The sequence below is a fragment of the Limanda limanda genome, chromosome 11, assembly GCF_963576545.1.
Source record: "Limanda limanda chromosome 11, fLimLim1.1, whole genome shotgun sequence".
NCBI lineage: Eukaryota > Metazoa > Chordata > Actinopteri > Pleuronectiformes > Pleuronectidae > Limanda > Limanda limanda.
The window spans coordinates 6,204,909-6,220,165 of NC_083646.1; the positions used below are offsets into that span (position 1 = coordinate 6,204,909).

General features: G+C 43.4%; 1 protein-coding gene across 2 annotated transcripts; it reads left to right on the forward strand.

The window, feature by feature from the left end:
• Positions 1-1,804: 1,804 nt before the first annotated feature.
• mag (myelin associated glycoprotein) lies at positions 1,805-7,437 on the forward strand. Of its 2 annotated transcripts, XM_061081892.1 has the most exons (10): positions 1,805-1,850; positions 1,959-2,327; positions 2,929-3,225; positions 3,873-4,130; positions 4,631-4,891; positions 5,371-5,679; positions 5,903-6,002; positions 6,574-6,670; positions 6,928-6,981; positions 7,279-7,437. In XM_061081892.1, the coding sequence occupies exons 1-10, from the start codon at positions 1,805-1,807 to the stop codon at positions 7,435-7,437; spliced, it is 1,950 nt and encodes a 649-aa protein (XP_060937875.1). The 2 variants fall into 2 exon arrangements, with proteins under 2 accessions (XP_060937875.1, XP_060937876.1); XM_061081893.1 differs by lacking the exon at positions 6,928-6,981.
• Positions 7,438-15,257: the final 7,820 nt, after the last annotated feature.

The following is a 15,257-nucleotide window of genomic DNA, read 5'->3' on the forward strand; positions in this document are numbered from 1 at the left end:
GAAACAGAATATCGATAATTATCACTATAAATGTCATATTATCATTTCTTTTGGTTTTCAAGATGATTTCTGCTTCTGAGTGCAGGTTGGTCTTAAAGAGTCTTAGATTTAAGTTGAGCAGAAAAACCCTTTATTGCAATATAGTTTCCATCAACTTAAGTCTAATATACATCTCGATATTGATGCTTATGTAATGTGTAAGCACAGTGAGGAGGTGTGATATTGATCTAGCTCAGACAAAATTAACACAAACAAACATAATTTTTATGTAACAAAACTGCCATATATATGTTTTCTTTGCCTTTATATAAGTTTTGGCCACATCACTCAGCTTCAACTGTTGATGCTCTGTAGGAATTTTGGAACAAGATGTTGATGCTGCCATGAGACTAATTGATCCACTCTCTCAATAACTGAACAATTTTGTTTGTTCACGCATGTTGTGATCACCGAGTATCACATTACATCACATCACATCACATTAGTATTATCAGTCCCCCCTCCCCTCCTTTATCTCTCGTGCAGAACAGATCGTATCAGTGATCTAAGATGACATGATGTTTGCTGAGCGGAGTTTGGCTTGGGGTCAGAACTCAGCTCAACAGTGGGAGTCATTCATTGGCTGGAGGATTACGGGACTGTAACGAGTGACTGTACTGAGGGGGGGGCGACCAGGTGCAGAGTGACGCTGAGCTGACGCTGTGTGTTTGTGTGACTTGCTACAGCTCGGAGTGATGTCACTGCCTGTGGATGATGATGATGATGCTGCTGCTGCTGATGATGTCACTGATTCTTTTCTCTTTACAGAGAAGAAGGCTGTCAGGCTGTCTGGGTGTGAGTGAGCCCCCCCTAGTGGAGCTGCTGACGAGCTGTGCTGCCGAGTCCGTTTCTACCATCAGCTTTTCAAGGTGAAACCACAGTCACAGTATTTTAAAACAAGGAAAAAAAAGTTTGACTTCAAGAACACAACAAATTGATCAAACAGTAAATGATAGTTTTTGTTGCTTTGAGGAAAAAACACACACATCAAAGAATTAAGTCAGTTTCGGAAAAACGTGCATTGGTCCCAATTGCTGATTTATGATGTGGATGGTAACTAGAGTTGCGAAAAAAATATTCAGAAAATTATCTCTTTTGTGATGCAGACTTCTTCTAACATGAATTCTGTTGATTTGCATTAATTAACACTGATTAGGATTACATTTATCCTCAGTGGGAAATTCTTTCTTATTTACTAGAACCATTTCCAACTCAAAACTGGAAGAGTGCAAACCATCCACCAAGGCCCAACAGTTCCTCTAAATTCAATAGAGCTGCTGCACCAAGTGGCACATACTCATGCGTAGATATCAGTTTGCTAAATGTGCCTAAAGGTTTTAATCAAGACCCATGAATTATTCCCTGAGAATTTGGTGTCAAACGAAAGCCTTGATAATTTGAATAATCCACGAAAATGTGATGACTTCCTCCCTGACCCCCAGTTTCATGGTAATCCATCCAGTAAGTTTGGTGTAATGCTGCTCTCTCACAAACAAACAACAAAACTGCTTTATTCTTTTTTTGTATTTTCTTCCACATTATTCAAAGTATAATGTGTTTGAATTGTGTTAAAAAGGGTTAGGGTTAGGGTTTTCAGAAACATGTTTGAAGTAAGTGTGATGGTTCCTAGGGGCAGATGAGTCATGCGCCATCACCGACGCTACAAACAACTCTTTTGACTTCTTTCTCTCCGTCTTGATGATTCATGAAACTGACGGAAAGTTCTCTGCTGCAGACGTCTATGTTCCAGCGCTGAGCAGAGACCATGTGGTGTTCGGAGCTGCTCTTAACACTGCTGTTCATCATCAAAGGTGATAGATCCCTCTTCCTCTTCCTTGTTTGACATATTTGACCTTTTTATCACCATTAACGAGTCATGCTCATACCTCACTCGTCATTTGTGTCTGCTCTTCTCTCAGATGCCAGCTGCCAGTGGAACGTCTGGGTACCGCGGGACATCTCGGCCATGACCAACTCCTGCGTGGTCATCCCCTGCACCTTCATGTATCCGTCCGGCGTCAGGCCGTACCGCGGCATTCACGGTATCTGGTACTTCGGCCAGCCCTACCCGCAACTCTTCCCTCCGGTAGTCTTCAAAACGCGCACAGACGTGGTGCACGAGAGCTACAAGGGCCGCACCAAGCTGCTGGGCGACCTGAACCAGAGGAACTGCACTCTGCTCATCAACAACATCGGCACAGAGCACTCGGGGAGATACTACTTCCGCGCGGACCTCGGTGGAGCCAACATGTACACGTACCCAGACTTCGCTGAGCTCAAAGTTCTTGGTAGGATTAATGATTGGAGTGAAAAATACAATGTAGACGACGAACAAGAATTATTTAAGCAGTTTGTTGCCATTAGTAAAAGTGACAACAAATTTTCCTTGTCATTATTTGAACACAAAGACTGAAACCCCGTATTAGGCCGGCAACAATGTATTCTCATATAATTACTTTACCTGTTAAGCTGAAAAAAACACCTATCACCATGTAAACAAAATACATTTAAACTGATATTACTAGATGCTGCTTGGTGCTTGGATTTTAATGTTTTTTATTCTGTCATTTCTCCATTTAATCCTGAAAGTTCTTTGATTTGTAAAAAAGTTTATTTTTGCAGTTGTAGTTTTCACCCTAACCCTTTTTTACCTTAAACTAGCAGCTTTCAAAGCTTTATTTTTGCTCCTCATGAGAACCAACAGAATGAATCACCATGTGTGGCAGCAGGGGGCGCTGTTGCTCAGTACACTTACATTGTCTTGCTTTAACTTTGAGCTGCTTCTGTGTACAAAAGTAAAAAAGGTGCTTTACAAAGACAATTCTTAGAATGACAATTTGTGTGTTTTTCTTAAAAATCCAGTGATGTCTTCTTTTTCCTTTTCTCCAGATCAGCCCAGCATTGACGTCCCAGAGGAGATAGTCAGCGACGAGAATCTTGAGTTGACATGTTACGCTCCTGACAACTGTCCCGAGATGACACCGGAGATCCAGTGGATGTACACCGACTACCTGCCCGACCCTGAGTTCTCTACCGACTACCTGGAGGAGAGCAACACGGCCGTGCTCTCCAGCACCCTCACCTTCGTCCCCAGGCCCATGCACAACGGACAGCTGCTGGGCTGCAGGGTCTACTACCCCAACACCACGCTGGTCTACGAGAGGCTCGTCTCTCTGGACGTCAAGTGTAAGTTCAAAGAGTTAAAAAGGCATTTGAGTAACAAATTCAAACATCTTCTCATGTGTCATGTTGCATCACCACTTATGTTCCAAAGACGACTACTGGTTTAAAAACGATGGTGCTAACACTAAAGCTAGCTTTCACTATCTAAAATTAACACAAAGGGGCCAATTATCTGTCCAACATCTATGTGTAATTCCTGATTCAATGAGGTGCACATTTATGTCATTCCATGTTCACTGATCGCTTAAACAAAGCTATGCATTTTTGAATATTGTTTAATACTATATACTATGCAATACAAGTTAGCTTCAAACATTATCTGCGTGTTTCCCTTGTATTGGGCCTTTTGTAGAAATCTGCTCAGGCTCAAACTCTGGTTTGTACATTTTCATGGACTTTGTATATTTCCAAACTGATTGAACCAAGAAGGAAATGTTGCTCTATTATTGTTCTGCACTTTGCATCAAATATATACACTGAAAACATTTTAGCTTTATAAGATTTAAACAAAAATACATTGCTGTTCTACTTTCACAGCCTTGATTACTTTAGCAGCAAAGATCAACTCGTTTTAAAGAACCAGTTCTTCATCATTGTCTGGACACCTGAGTGCTCGGAAATTAAAATGTCTACTGTACTTACTCTGCCAGACGCTCCCCGCTCGGTGTGGGTCAACGTGTCCTCGGAGGTGATGGAGGGCAGCTCCGTGGTGCTGCACTGCGAGGTGGAGAGTAACCCTGTGTCCAGGATCTCCTGGATGTTTGGAGACCAAGAGCTGTTGTGGGACACGGCGTCCAACATCTCGCTCCCCCTGGATGATTTGACGCCAGCACAGGAGGGAATCTACACCTGCGTTGGTGACAACGGTTACGGGATGATGAACACCTCACTGTACCTGGCTGTCAAGTGTGAGTGTCCCTCTTCATTCATGCTTACTGTGCACAGCTAGTATATATTAAGGAATCAGTACATTGGATTTCATTCTGGAGTTTAGGTTCATCCTGTCCATCCATTATCAATACAGTTCATCCTGGACTGGGGCTGGAACCAATCAGGAGTTAGATGATGATTGAAAATGAGTTTGAATATTAAAATGAAACTTGATTTTCCCCATCACACACAATAAAGGAATAGTCCAGAGAAAATATTTAGTTTTCAGAGTCATGAGGATGAAATGATGGAACAATAAAGAAGTCCTGTTATAGGGTCCTATTATAGGGTTGGCAGCAAAAGTTACGAAATATGTTGGAAGCCAAAACTCTGATCACGAAATTTCAGTGCTTGTCTGAAATCAGCCATGGAGCCGTGAGGTGGTTTCTGTTTTCTGGTGCCTCCATGTGGCCAAACACAATTTAGAGACAATTCCCAGATCTGAAAACCTTTTATTTCTTTTACATTTTTGCTGCAGACCCTCCACGTGAGCCTGTGGTGAACGACTCTATGATTGTGGCAGAGGGCACCACACTGGCCCTGCACTGCAGCACCCAGGGCAGCCCGGCCCCGACCCTCACCTGGCTGAAGGACGGGGAGCTGGTGGGCACCATCACCGCTGACGAGCTGTCCGTGCTGGATATCGCGAAGATCACACCGCATGGAGACGGACAGTACCGCTGCCTGGCCGAGAACGAGCACGGCCGAGCCAGCAGCTCCTTTAACATCACTGTTGAGTGTGAGTGCTGCAGGTTACTGTATTTTATCCAATAGTTGTGTCAATGTAGGACAAAGTGAATCATAGCAATATTAGGGGCACAGTGAGTATCTTTTAAAAGGTCAGTGTGTAGAATTTAGTGACATCTAGTGGTGAAGTTGCATGTTGCAGCTGAATACCCCTCACCTCACCCTCCCCATCCACATGTGGTAGCCTTCAGTTTTCATAAAAACCCAAAAGGTGTTTAGTTTGTCCAGTCTGGGCCACTGTAAAAAACATGGCGGCCTCCGTAGAGAGGACCCGCTCATGATGTAAATATAAAGCATTTAAATATTAAGGACTCATTCTAGGGTAACAACAACTCGTACAACATTTTAGATGATTATACACTAGTGAAAAACATCACAAGGATTATTTTATTTACAATATCTGCCAATAGATCCTTTTCACCTAAATCGTACAAACTGAACCTGTGAATGTAATTGCGCTGCCTCTGACAGATGCCCCCGTCCTGCTCGAGGAGTCAAAGTGCACAGTGGTGAGGGAGGGTGTCCAGTGCGTCTGCATAGCCACGGGAAACCCCGAGCCCACCATCGAGTTCTACCTGCCCGACCTGAACATCACCATCAACGAAACCGACGGCCGGTACAACTTCTACACGCACACGGACGGACACACCTCCACGGGCATGATCAAGCTGCGGGAGAAAGGAGAGCGGGTGGACAACGGCGGCCCGGCCGTCAACGTCCACTGCGGCTTCTTCAACTCGTACGGAAGAGAGAGCGTACTTCTGGAGCTGCAGCAGGAGAGTGAGTAGATGTATCTCATGTAGGAACGGTTGGATCATTGGCTGAGGAGTCTGGGTGTTAAGAGACAGACTAATTGTGTCCATGGACATGGCATAGAGAAAGTTGTTTAAGCAGATGTAATGGATTCTCTGCCTCTGTGGCAGCGACAGCCAGTGGCCGGTGAAATTGTGTCCATGTTTTTAACAAAGCCCTAATTTTCGATGTTGTTCACCCTTATTTCCAGAAAAGTACATGATGGCAGTTATCGTTGGCACCATCGGAGGAGTAGCGGTCATAGCCTTCATCATTGCAGCAGTGAGATACGTTGGCCACAACAACAAGAAGTGAGTATAAACTAATTTAGAGGCCAATGCGAGGCAGAAACGTAATGTTCCTCACTAAGCATTTTCTGAAATCCAAGGAAACACTTAAGCCGAGTCATCCATTCTAAAACACATTGGTGCACATTTTATATGAGTGTATGTGGGACGCGAGAACCATTTCTCCAGAGCAATTTCAGTTTACCTGCGACGACAAGTCCCAAGTGAAATGATCCACATTGGGTTAGCAAGCTGGACTAACCTTATATTTTGCAGGCCCGATTCCCAGCCTCTGACACTGCTTCTGAATCCCTGACCCGCTACGCTCAGTACAACCCAGATAGCCCTCTTAACCAATGTGCTTTATTTAGGCCTCAAGGCGTATTTGGACCCCCAAATTTACAAGCCTAACCCCTGAAGTGGGTGTGAGCTCAGCAACTAAACCCATAAAATAACCACGTCACTCACAGCCACAGGTGGCCACCAACATAACCTCACACAGCTTGTTGTTTTAAAATGGATGCCCAGGCTTGGCGTGTCGCCCTGCGTTGGTGGCAGTCGAGGCCGAGTCTGATTATGTGACTCCGTCCCCCAGAGAGAATGGCAACCCTAGACAGGAAGTGGTCCTGGAGAACCCAGCGTTGTACTACAGCGCAGTCAAGAAGGACAAACAAAATCTGAGGAAGAAAGTGGTGAGACATGCCGATGTCAATGATTATGATTCTAATGGAGGATGGGTCGGATGACCATTCTCAGATGGTTGGGGGTTGTATTTTTGTGCATTCATACACGACCCCATTTTGACCTCTGCAAACGAGGTCCGAGGAGGAATCCCTCCGACTAGCAACCTCGTAGCTGCATCATGACCTTTCCAAACACTGTTTTCTCCTGCTTTCATTGCTTCTCTGCGTTTCTCTGTCTGTTTCTCTCTCCCCTAACTCCTGCACAGCTTAAGACAGAGCTGTTGGGCTCAAAGTTTAACTCCATTCTAGAGGAGACTACGGTAAGGTTCCTAAACAAGTCCCCATTAAAAGCACAAGTGACCGACGCATCTCGTCGCATGTCAGCTTCTCCGCTCTGTACACTGCCATTTGTCTCCAAAACGGCCTTCTGCATGGCTGCCTCATCGCTAACTCAAACTGCCAAACTAACAGGAAACATCTCAGTCTCCTCGCCAGTATGTCGACCAGTAACCACTAACATCTTTCCTGTATGGTGTCTGTCGCACTCTTCTGTCATGTGAGGTGTCGCTGGCGCCTCGCCGGTAATTTGCTCCGCTGATCGGTCCTTCTGTCTGCAGGGAGAAGACGGGGATTATCCACCTGTGGGCTCTTTGGCAGGACTGGAGAAGCAAGAGCTGAATTATGCCGCTCTGGAGTTCATCGGGGCCAGGCCCAGGGAGGGGGCCTCAGGGAGGGGGGATGACGGCAGCAACTACACGGAAATCAAAGCCAAATGAATCGCGATCCTTCCCTGATCCCTCGGCTATGCGAGACGCAGTGGCAACCCCGTATCACACACACTCCCTGCCCCATAATAACTCCCACCCCGCCTCCTCTACTGGATCTCCCCCTGCAAATGACGACTCCTCGGTTCTCCAGATTTGTCACAGATCACTTGATGCCAGTACTCCCCACTCATTCCGCCCCCTGTCCCATGGGATGCCCCTTCATATGCCACGATTTGGGACAAAACTTGTACTTTTTGGATCAGAGCAGGACCCATTGGACGATGTAAAATAAATAGTGTAAATTTCCAGCCTCAGTTGTAACGCATGGGCTCTAAAACATGCAACAAGTGGCCATGTTTTTGTTGCTTTCTCCCTGTTCCTCATTGTGATTGTTGATGTTCCTGTCAAATGACGGCCGTCCGGGTGCTTGCCTCCATCTCACCTCATCTATTTGCTCTACGTGTGTCTCCTGTAACTGTCACTGTGTCTGCTGCCAGTCGAAGCATCGGGGGAAGGAGTTACCGAGCTTTTTGTTCCCTTATCTGTTCGTGTCCATCTGACCGAGAGCGAACCCGTCTCCTCTCTTTCCTTCGGTTGCTTTTACATCCCGAGAAGATAACCGAGTGAAGCGGGAGACGGAAACGCACCTGGGAAACTTCGTTTTTACATAATTGTATTTAATGTGTGTTGTGACTCAGTAGCCTCTCTTAATAAATGAAAGAAGAAAATGCCACCTGTCAATTTTGATAACATTTGGCAAGGTTTTGTAAATCTAATGTAAACACTGTCCGGTTCGGAAATATGTCACAGCTTTTCTTTTTTAGCATCCATCTGTAGAATGTGTAAAACAAATATTTTGAGAGTTTCCTACTCCGTGGCCAACGTGAAATGTCTGTCTCATCTTATGCTTCATCTCCCTGAGGCTCTTATATTGGTCTATCTGGAAAAAACAGACCTAAAGCACATCATACTTGCACGTGAGTGGCCAAGGTGTTATCTCTTGTAGACAATGTGTGTGTGTGTGTGTGTGTACGTGTGTATGCGTGTGTATATTCATATTGTGCTGAAAGACCGCAGGACACTGATCTCTGGGGTCTTTGGGAAATTCGAGCGTCACTTCACTTTGACGAGCGGATGCTTATTTCTCGCCGGGTTGCATCAGATGTTTGAATGACAAAGAGTGACGCTGACTAGCCAGCTGGTTGTGCTATTCAACGACATTTGATCAGCCCACGACGTCATGTCAAAGTTCAGTAATAGTCTAACTCGATAACAATGGTGTCGAAAATATAATAATATGTTCGTTGATAAGGAAAAAAAGATGCATGGATGTACAGTAAATGAGTTCTAATTTAAGTATTGAACTGGGATGAGAAGCCAGTGTGGAAAATTAAAAACCACACATCATTCAACCAGTGACTGAACACTGACTTGATACAGGCTTATAGAACAGAGCAGTACCCAGCCTGTAACTGCGGGCTGGTGATGATGATGCTGCTCAAGCTGGTTTTAGTCAAAGCAACGTGCTCACGCAATAAATCGTCATGTCTGGTTCTCCCTTCTCCGAGGTCGAACGGGTCCCTTTGTTTTCAATCAGACCACATTTCACACAGTCATAAGGACCAGTTCCCTAAAAAGGCCTGATTTCCCTTTGTTGGTGAACATTTATTTTTTTAAATGCTCTTCGTCACTGTTAAAGAAGGTGGGAAAAAAAATCAGATTCGCCTCCAAATCCGGATCCTCACCAAAATGTCATGAATATGAGAGTAGGTATTAGGTAATGAGTAGTTTTTGTGTAACCCTGCTAACAAACAAACAAAGAAACAAACACAGAAACAACGTAACCTGAAAGAAGAAATAATCCATGACGACGAAGCCTCAGACAGATAATAAGGATATAAGTATATAGGATACTCTCTCTGACAGGTTCTCTGTGCATGTAAAAAACATCCAGTGTCAACCAGCTATTTTAATTCATATTAAGCTTTTATTAAGACAGTGTTCTGTCGAGGGTTTCAGATACAGGATATACGCTGGCTAGCATTCTTAAACTGCCTGTATGCACAATGTCAATAACCTGTTCCTGTCTCTAAAACGCCCCATGAGGGGATTTTACTTTTTGTTTATTCATTTTCAGAATCTTAGAAATATCAAACAAGTCTTACCTAATCTTTTGGCAGTGTGTTGTAAAGCTGATTTGTATGTAATATAATTTATGGTGATCATAATTATTATTATTGTTGTTGTTATTATGGAGAGTTTTTTTTTCTACATATGTGATTGACACAATAATTCAGGACAGGGTTTAGCAATTTCTGCAAATTAGCAAAGTTAATGACGGTAGAATTTCTCCAATGATGTACTTTGCTTGCTCTTTTTGTTTTAAATTGCTCTTTCACACCTCGAGGAAATTCATCTGTCTTTAGTTCCATGCAAACATAAATAAAGGTAAAACAACACAAAATGGAAACAGCTCATTATTGTTAGAGAACAGACTGTGAAGTGCCTGTTTGTCTTGTTGTGCCTTTTCTTTTTTTTTCGAAAGAAACATTACACAATAGTGGAACCGTGACACACTTTTCCCCTTTTTGGTTTCACTTTTGCTAAATAAGCAACACAGAAAGATATTGATGTCAAAATAATATTAATGACCAGCCCTCCCAAACGAGGCTTTGCAAAGTTTGTTCTGGATATACTGATTACAGTGTTTTATTGGTGACAACACATTTTTATGAATTAGCTCATCTAGAGTCTGGTGACTATTGGTACAGATAATACACATTGACTGTTCTATTGTAGAAATAGAAAAACATGGCCAGAGATCAGTTCAAAAGACTGAGAAATCATTCAAAAAAAACATAGTTTATCTCCAATATTCAGCAGGAAACTTTAAATATGAAGAATCCTAAACAGGATTTGGTGGATTTGTTACAGCAGCAGCTTCTTCTGGTTCAGGAAGCAGAGGATCATGGGTATTATCCACCGGTCCGTTGTGTTTCGTTCAGTGACTGGGACGACACAGTCAGAGATTAATGACTTTGCTTTATCGCTACATGAAAACCACTTAATTTCTCGGACACAGAGCCCAACATAATTAGTCACTAAATGTGGCTGCAGGGGGCGCTGTTGCTCAGTAAAAGCTACAGGCCACTTACAGAGCAGTTTTATGCTACTTTAGCAGTAGGAATTATAAAAATAAAAATATTGTGCGTGTATTCATGGGACCCAGATGATTAATTCTGATGGCTTTAGTGATGCCTTGACTTTTCATCTGCCGTAAACCATTATTTGGACATTTTTGGGTTTGATATTGAGCTGAAATGTAATATAATGCACTTGGAGGGAGGAAATGCTTAAAGCAGAGAGTTTCTGTTCAGTTTTAAAGATATGTTTCATTCAGTATTTAAAGCACAGTCACAGAATATACCACATGAGGAAAAAAGTACATGCACTGGTTTGTTGGTTTCTCAAGAAGATAAGACAACACATTTCCCTTTTTGTAAAATGTCACATTTTATTGAGTTATTCAGAGATACCGGTGGAAATTGGGTAAGTATGTAAAAGCCTGTCTATGCGGAAAGGAAAAAACATTTCTCGGCAGAAAGCAATTTCAGTTTACCTGCGACGACAAGTCCCAAGTGAAATGATCCACATTGGGTTAGCAAGCTGGACTAACCTTATATTTTGCAGGCCCGATTCCCAGCCTCTGACACTGCTTCTGAATCCTTGACCCGCTACGCTCAGTACAACCCAGATAGCCCTCTTAACCAAAGTGCTTTATTTAGGCCTCAAGGCGTATTTGGACCCCCAAATTTACAAGCCTAACTGGCAAATCACCCCTGAAGTGGGTGTGAGCTCAGCAACTAAACCCATAAAATAACCACGTCACTCACAGCCACAGGTGGCCACCAACATAACCTCACACAGCTTGTTGTTTTAAAATGGATGCCCAGGCTTGGCGTGTCGCCCTGTGTTGGTGGCAGTCGAGGCCGAGTCTGATTATGTGACTCCGTCCCCCAGAGAGAATGGCAACCCTAGACAGGAAGTGGTCCTGGAGAACCCAGCGTTGTACTACAGCGCAGTCAAGAAGGACAAACAAAATCTGAGGAAGAAAGTGGTGAGACATGCCGATGTCAATGATTATGATTCTAATGGCGGATGGGTCGGATGACCATTCTCAGATGGTTGGGGGTTGTATTTTTGTGCATTCATACACGACCCCATTTTGACCTCTGCAAACGAGGTCCGAGGAGGAATCCCTCCGACTAGCAACCTCGTAGCTGCATCATGACCTTTCCAAACACTGTTTTCTCCTGCTTTCATTGCTTCTCTGCGTTTCTCTGTCTGTTTCTCTCTCCCCTAACTCCTGCACAGCTTAAGACAGAGCTGTTGGGCTCAAAGTTTAACTCCATTCTAGAGGAGACTACGGTAAGGTTCCTAAACAAGTCCCCATTAAAAGCACAAGTGACCGACGCATCTCGTCGCATGTCAGCTTCTCCGCTCTGTACACTGCCATTTGTCTCCAAAACGGCCTTCTGCATGGCTGCCTCATCGCTAACTCAAACTGCCAAACTAACAGGAAACATCTCAGTCTCCTCGCCAGTATGTCGACCAGTAACCACTAACATCTTTCCTGTATGGTGTCTGTCGCACTCTTCTGTCATGTGAGGTGTCGCTGGCACCTCGCCAGTAATTTGCTCCGCTGATCGGTCCTTCTGTCTGCAGGGAGAAGACGGGGATTATCCACCTGTGGGCTCTTTGGCAGGACTGGAGAAGCAAGAGCTGAATTATGCCGCTCTGGAGTTCATCGGGGCCAGGCCCAGGGAGGGGGCCTCAGGGAGGGGGGATGACGGCAGCAACTACACGGAAATCAAAGCCAAATGAATCGCGATCCTTCCCTGATCCCTCGGCTATGCGAGACGCAGTGGCAACCCCGTATCACACACACTCCCTGCCCCATAATAACTCCCACCCCGCCTCCTCTACTGGATCTCCCCCTGCAAATGACGACTCCTCGGTTCTCCAGATTTGTCACAGATCACTTGATGCCAGTACTCCCCACTCATTCCGCCCCCTGTCCCATGGGATGCCCCTTCATATGCCACGATTTGGGACAAAACTTGTACTTTTTGGATCAGAGCAGGACCCATTGGACGATGTAAAATAAATAGTGTAAATTTCCAGCCTCAGTTGTAACGCATGGGCTCTAAAACATGCAACAAGTGGCCATGTTTTTGTTGCTTTCTCCCTGTTCCTCATTGTGATTGTTGATGTTCCTGTCAAATGACGGCTGTCCGGGTGCTTGCCTCCATCTCACTATTTGCTCTACGTGTGTCTCCTGTAACTGTCACTGTGTCTGCTGCCAGTCGAAGCATCGGGGGAAGGAGTTACCGAGCTTTTTGTTTTCTTATCTGTACGTGTCCACCTGACCCAGAGCGAACCCGTCTCCTCTCTTTCCTTTGGTTGCTTTTACATCCCAAAGAAGATAACCAAGTGAAGCGGGAGACGGAAACGCGCCTGGGAAACTTTGTTTTTACATAATTGTATTTAATGTGTGCTGTGACTCAGTAGCCTCTCTTAATAAATGAAAGACGAAAATGCCACCTGTCAATTTTGATAACATTTGGCAAGGTTTTGTAAATCTAATGTAAACACTGTCCGGTTCGGAAATATGTCACAGCTTTTCTTTTTTAGCATCCATCTGTAGAATGTGTAAAACAAATATTTTGAGAGTTTCCTACTCCGTGGCCAACGTGAAATGTCTGTCTCATCTTATGCTTCATCTCCCTGAGGCTCTTATATTGGTCTATCTGGAAAAAACAGACCTAAAGCACATCATACTTGCACGTGAGTGGCCAAGGTGTTATCTCTTGTAGACAATGTGTGTGTGTGTGTGTGTGTACGTGTGTATGCGTGTGTATATTCATATTGTGCTGAAAGACCGCAGGACACTGATCTCTGGGGTCTTTGGGAAATTCGAGCGTCACTTCACTTTGACGAGCGGATGCTTATTTCTCGCCGGGTTGCATCAGATGTTTGAATGACAAAAAGTGACGCTGACTAGCCAGCTGGTTGTGCTATTCAACGACATTTGATCAGCCCACGACGTCATGTCAAAGTTCAGTAATAGTCTAACTCGATAACAATGGTGTCGAAAATATAATAATATGTTCGTTGATAAGGAAAAAAAGATGCATGGATGTACAGTAAATGAGTTCTAATTTAAGTATTGAACTGGGATGAGAAGCCAGTGTGGAAAATTAAAAACCACACATCATTCAATCAGTGACTGAACACTGACTTGATACAGGCTTATAGAACAGAGCAGTACCCAGCCTGTAACTGCGGGCTAGTGATGATGATGCTGCTCAAGCTGGTTTTAGTCAAAGCAACGTGCTCACGCAATAAATCGTCATGTCTGGTTCTCCCTTCTCCGAGGTCGAACGGGTCCCTTTGTTTTCAATCAGACCACATTTCACACAGTCATAGGGACCAGTTCCCTAAAAAGGCCTGATTTCCCTTTGTTGGTGAACATTTATTTTTTTAAATGCTCTTCGTCACTGTTAAAGAAGGTGGGAAAAAAAATCAGATTCGCCTCCAAATCCGGATCCTCACCAAAATGTCATGAATATGAGAGTAGGTATTAGGTAACGAGTAGTTTTTGTGTAACCCTGCTAACAAACAAACAAAGAAACAAACACAGAAACAACGTAACCTGAAAGAAGAAATAATCCATGACGACGAAGCCTCAGACAGATAATAAGGATATAAGTATATAGGATACTCTCTCTGACAGGTTCTCTGTGCATGTAAAAAACATCCAGTGTCAACCAGCTATTTTAATTCATATTAAGCTTTTATTAAGACAGTGTTCTGTCGAGGGTTTCAGATACAGGATATACGCTGGCTAGCATTCTTAAACTGCCTGTATGCACAATGTCAATAACCTGTTCCTGTCTCTAAAACGCCCCATGAGGGGATTTTACTTTTTGTTTGTTCATTTTCAGAATCTTAGAAATATCTAACAAGTCTTACCTAATCTTTTGGCAGTGTGTTGTAAAGCTGATTTGTATGTAATATAATTTATGGTGATCATAATTATTATTATTGTTGTTGTTATTATGGAGAGGTTTTTTTTCTACAGATGTGATTGACACAATAATTCAGGTCAGGGTTTCGCAATTTCTGCAAATTAGCAAAGTTAATGACGGTAGAATTTCTCCAATGATGTACTTTGCTTGCTCTTTTCGTTTTAAATGGCTCTTTCACACCTCAAGCAAATTCATCTGTCTTCAGTTCCATGCAAACATAAATAAAGGTAAAACAACACAAAATGGAAACAGCTCATTATTGTTAGAGAACAAACTGTGAAGTGTCTGTTTGTCTTGTTGTGCCTTTTCTTTTTTTCGAAAGAAAAATTACACAATAGTGGAAACGTGACAGGATTTTCCCCTTTTTCGTTTCACTTTGGTTAAATGAGCAACACAGAAAGATATTGATGTCAAAATAATATTAATGCCCAACCCTCCCAAACAAGGCTTTGCAAAGTTTGTTCTGGATATACTGGTGTTACAGTGTTTCATCGGTGACAACCCTTTTTTAATGAAGTAGCTCATCTAGAGTCTGGTGAATATTGGTACAGATAATACACATTGACTGTTTTATTTAAACATTTCCAGAGATCAGTTCAAAAGACTGAGAAATCATTCAAAAAAAAACATTGTTTATCTCCAATATTCAGCAGGAAACTTTAAATTTGAAGAATCCTAAACAGGATTTGGTGGATTTGTTACAGCAGCGGCTTCTCCTGGTTCAGGAAGCAGAGGATC

Coding starts and splice junctions, on each gene's coding strand:
- mag (XM_061081892.1), top strand. CDS start 1,805: ATGTGGTGTTCGGAGCTGCTCTTAACACTGCTGTTCATCATCAAAG. Junction 2,328..2,928: donor CGCTGAGCTCAAAGTTCTTG/GTAGGATTAATG, acceptor CCTTTTCTCCAG/ATCAGCCCAGCATTGACGTC. Junction 3,226..3,872: donor CGTCTCTCTGGACGTCAAGT/GTAAGTTCAAAG, acceptor TTACTCTGCCAG/ACGCTCCCCGCTCGGTGTGG.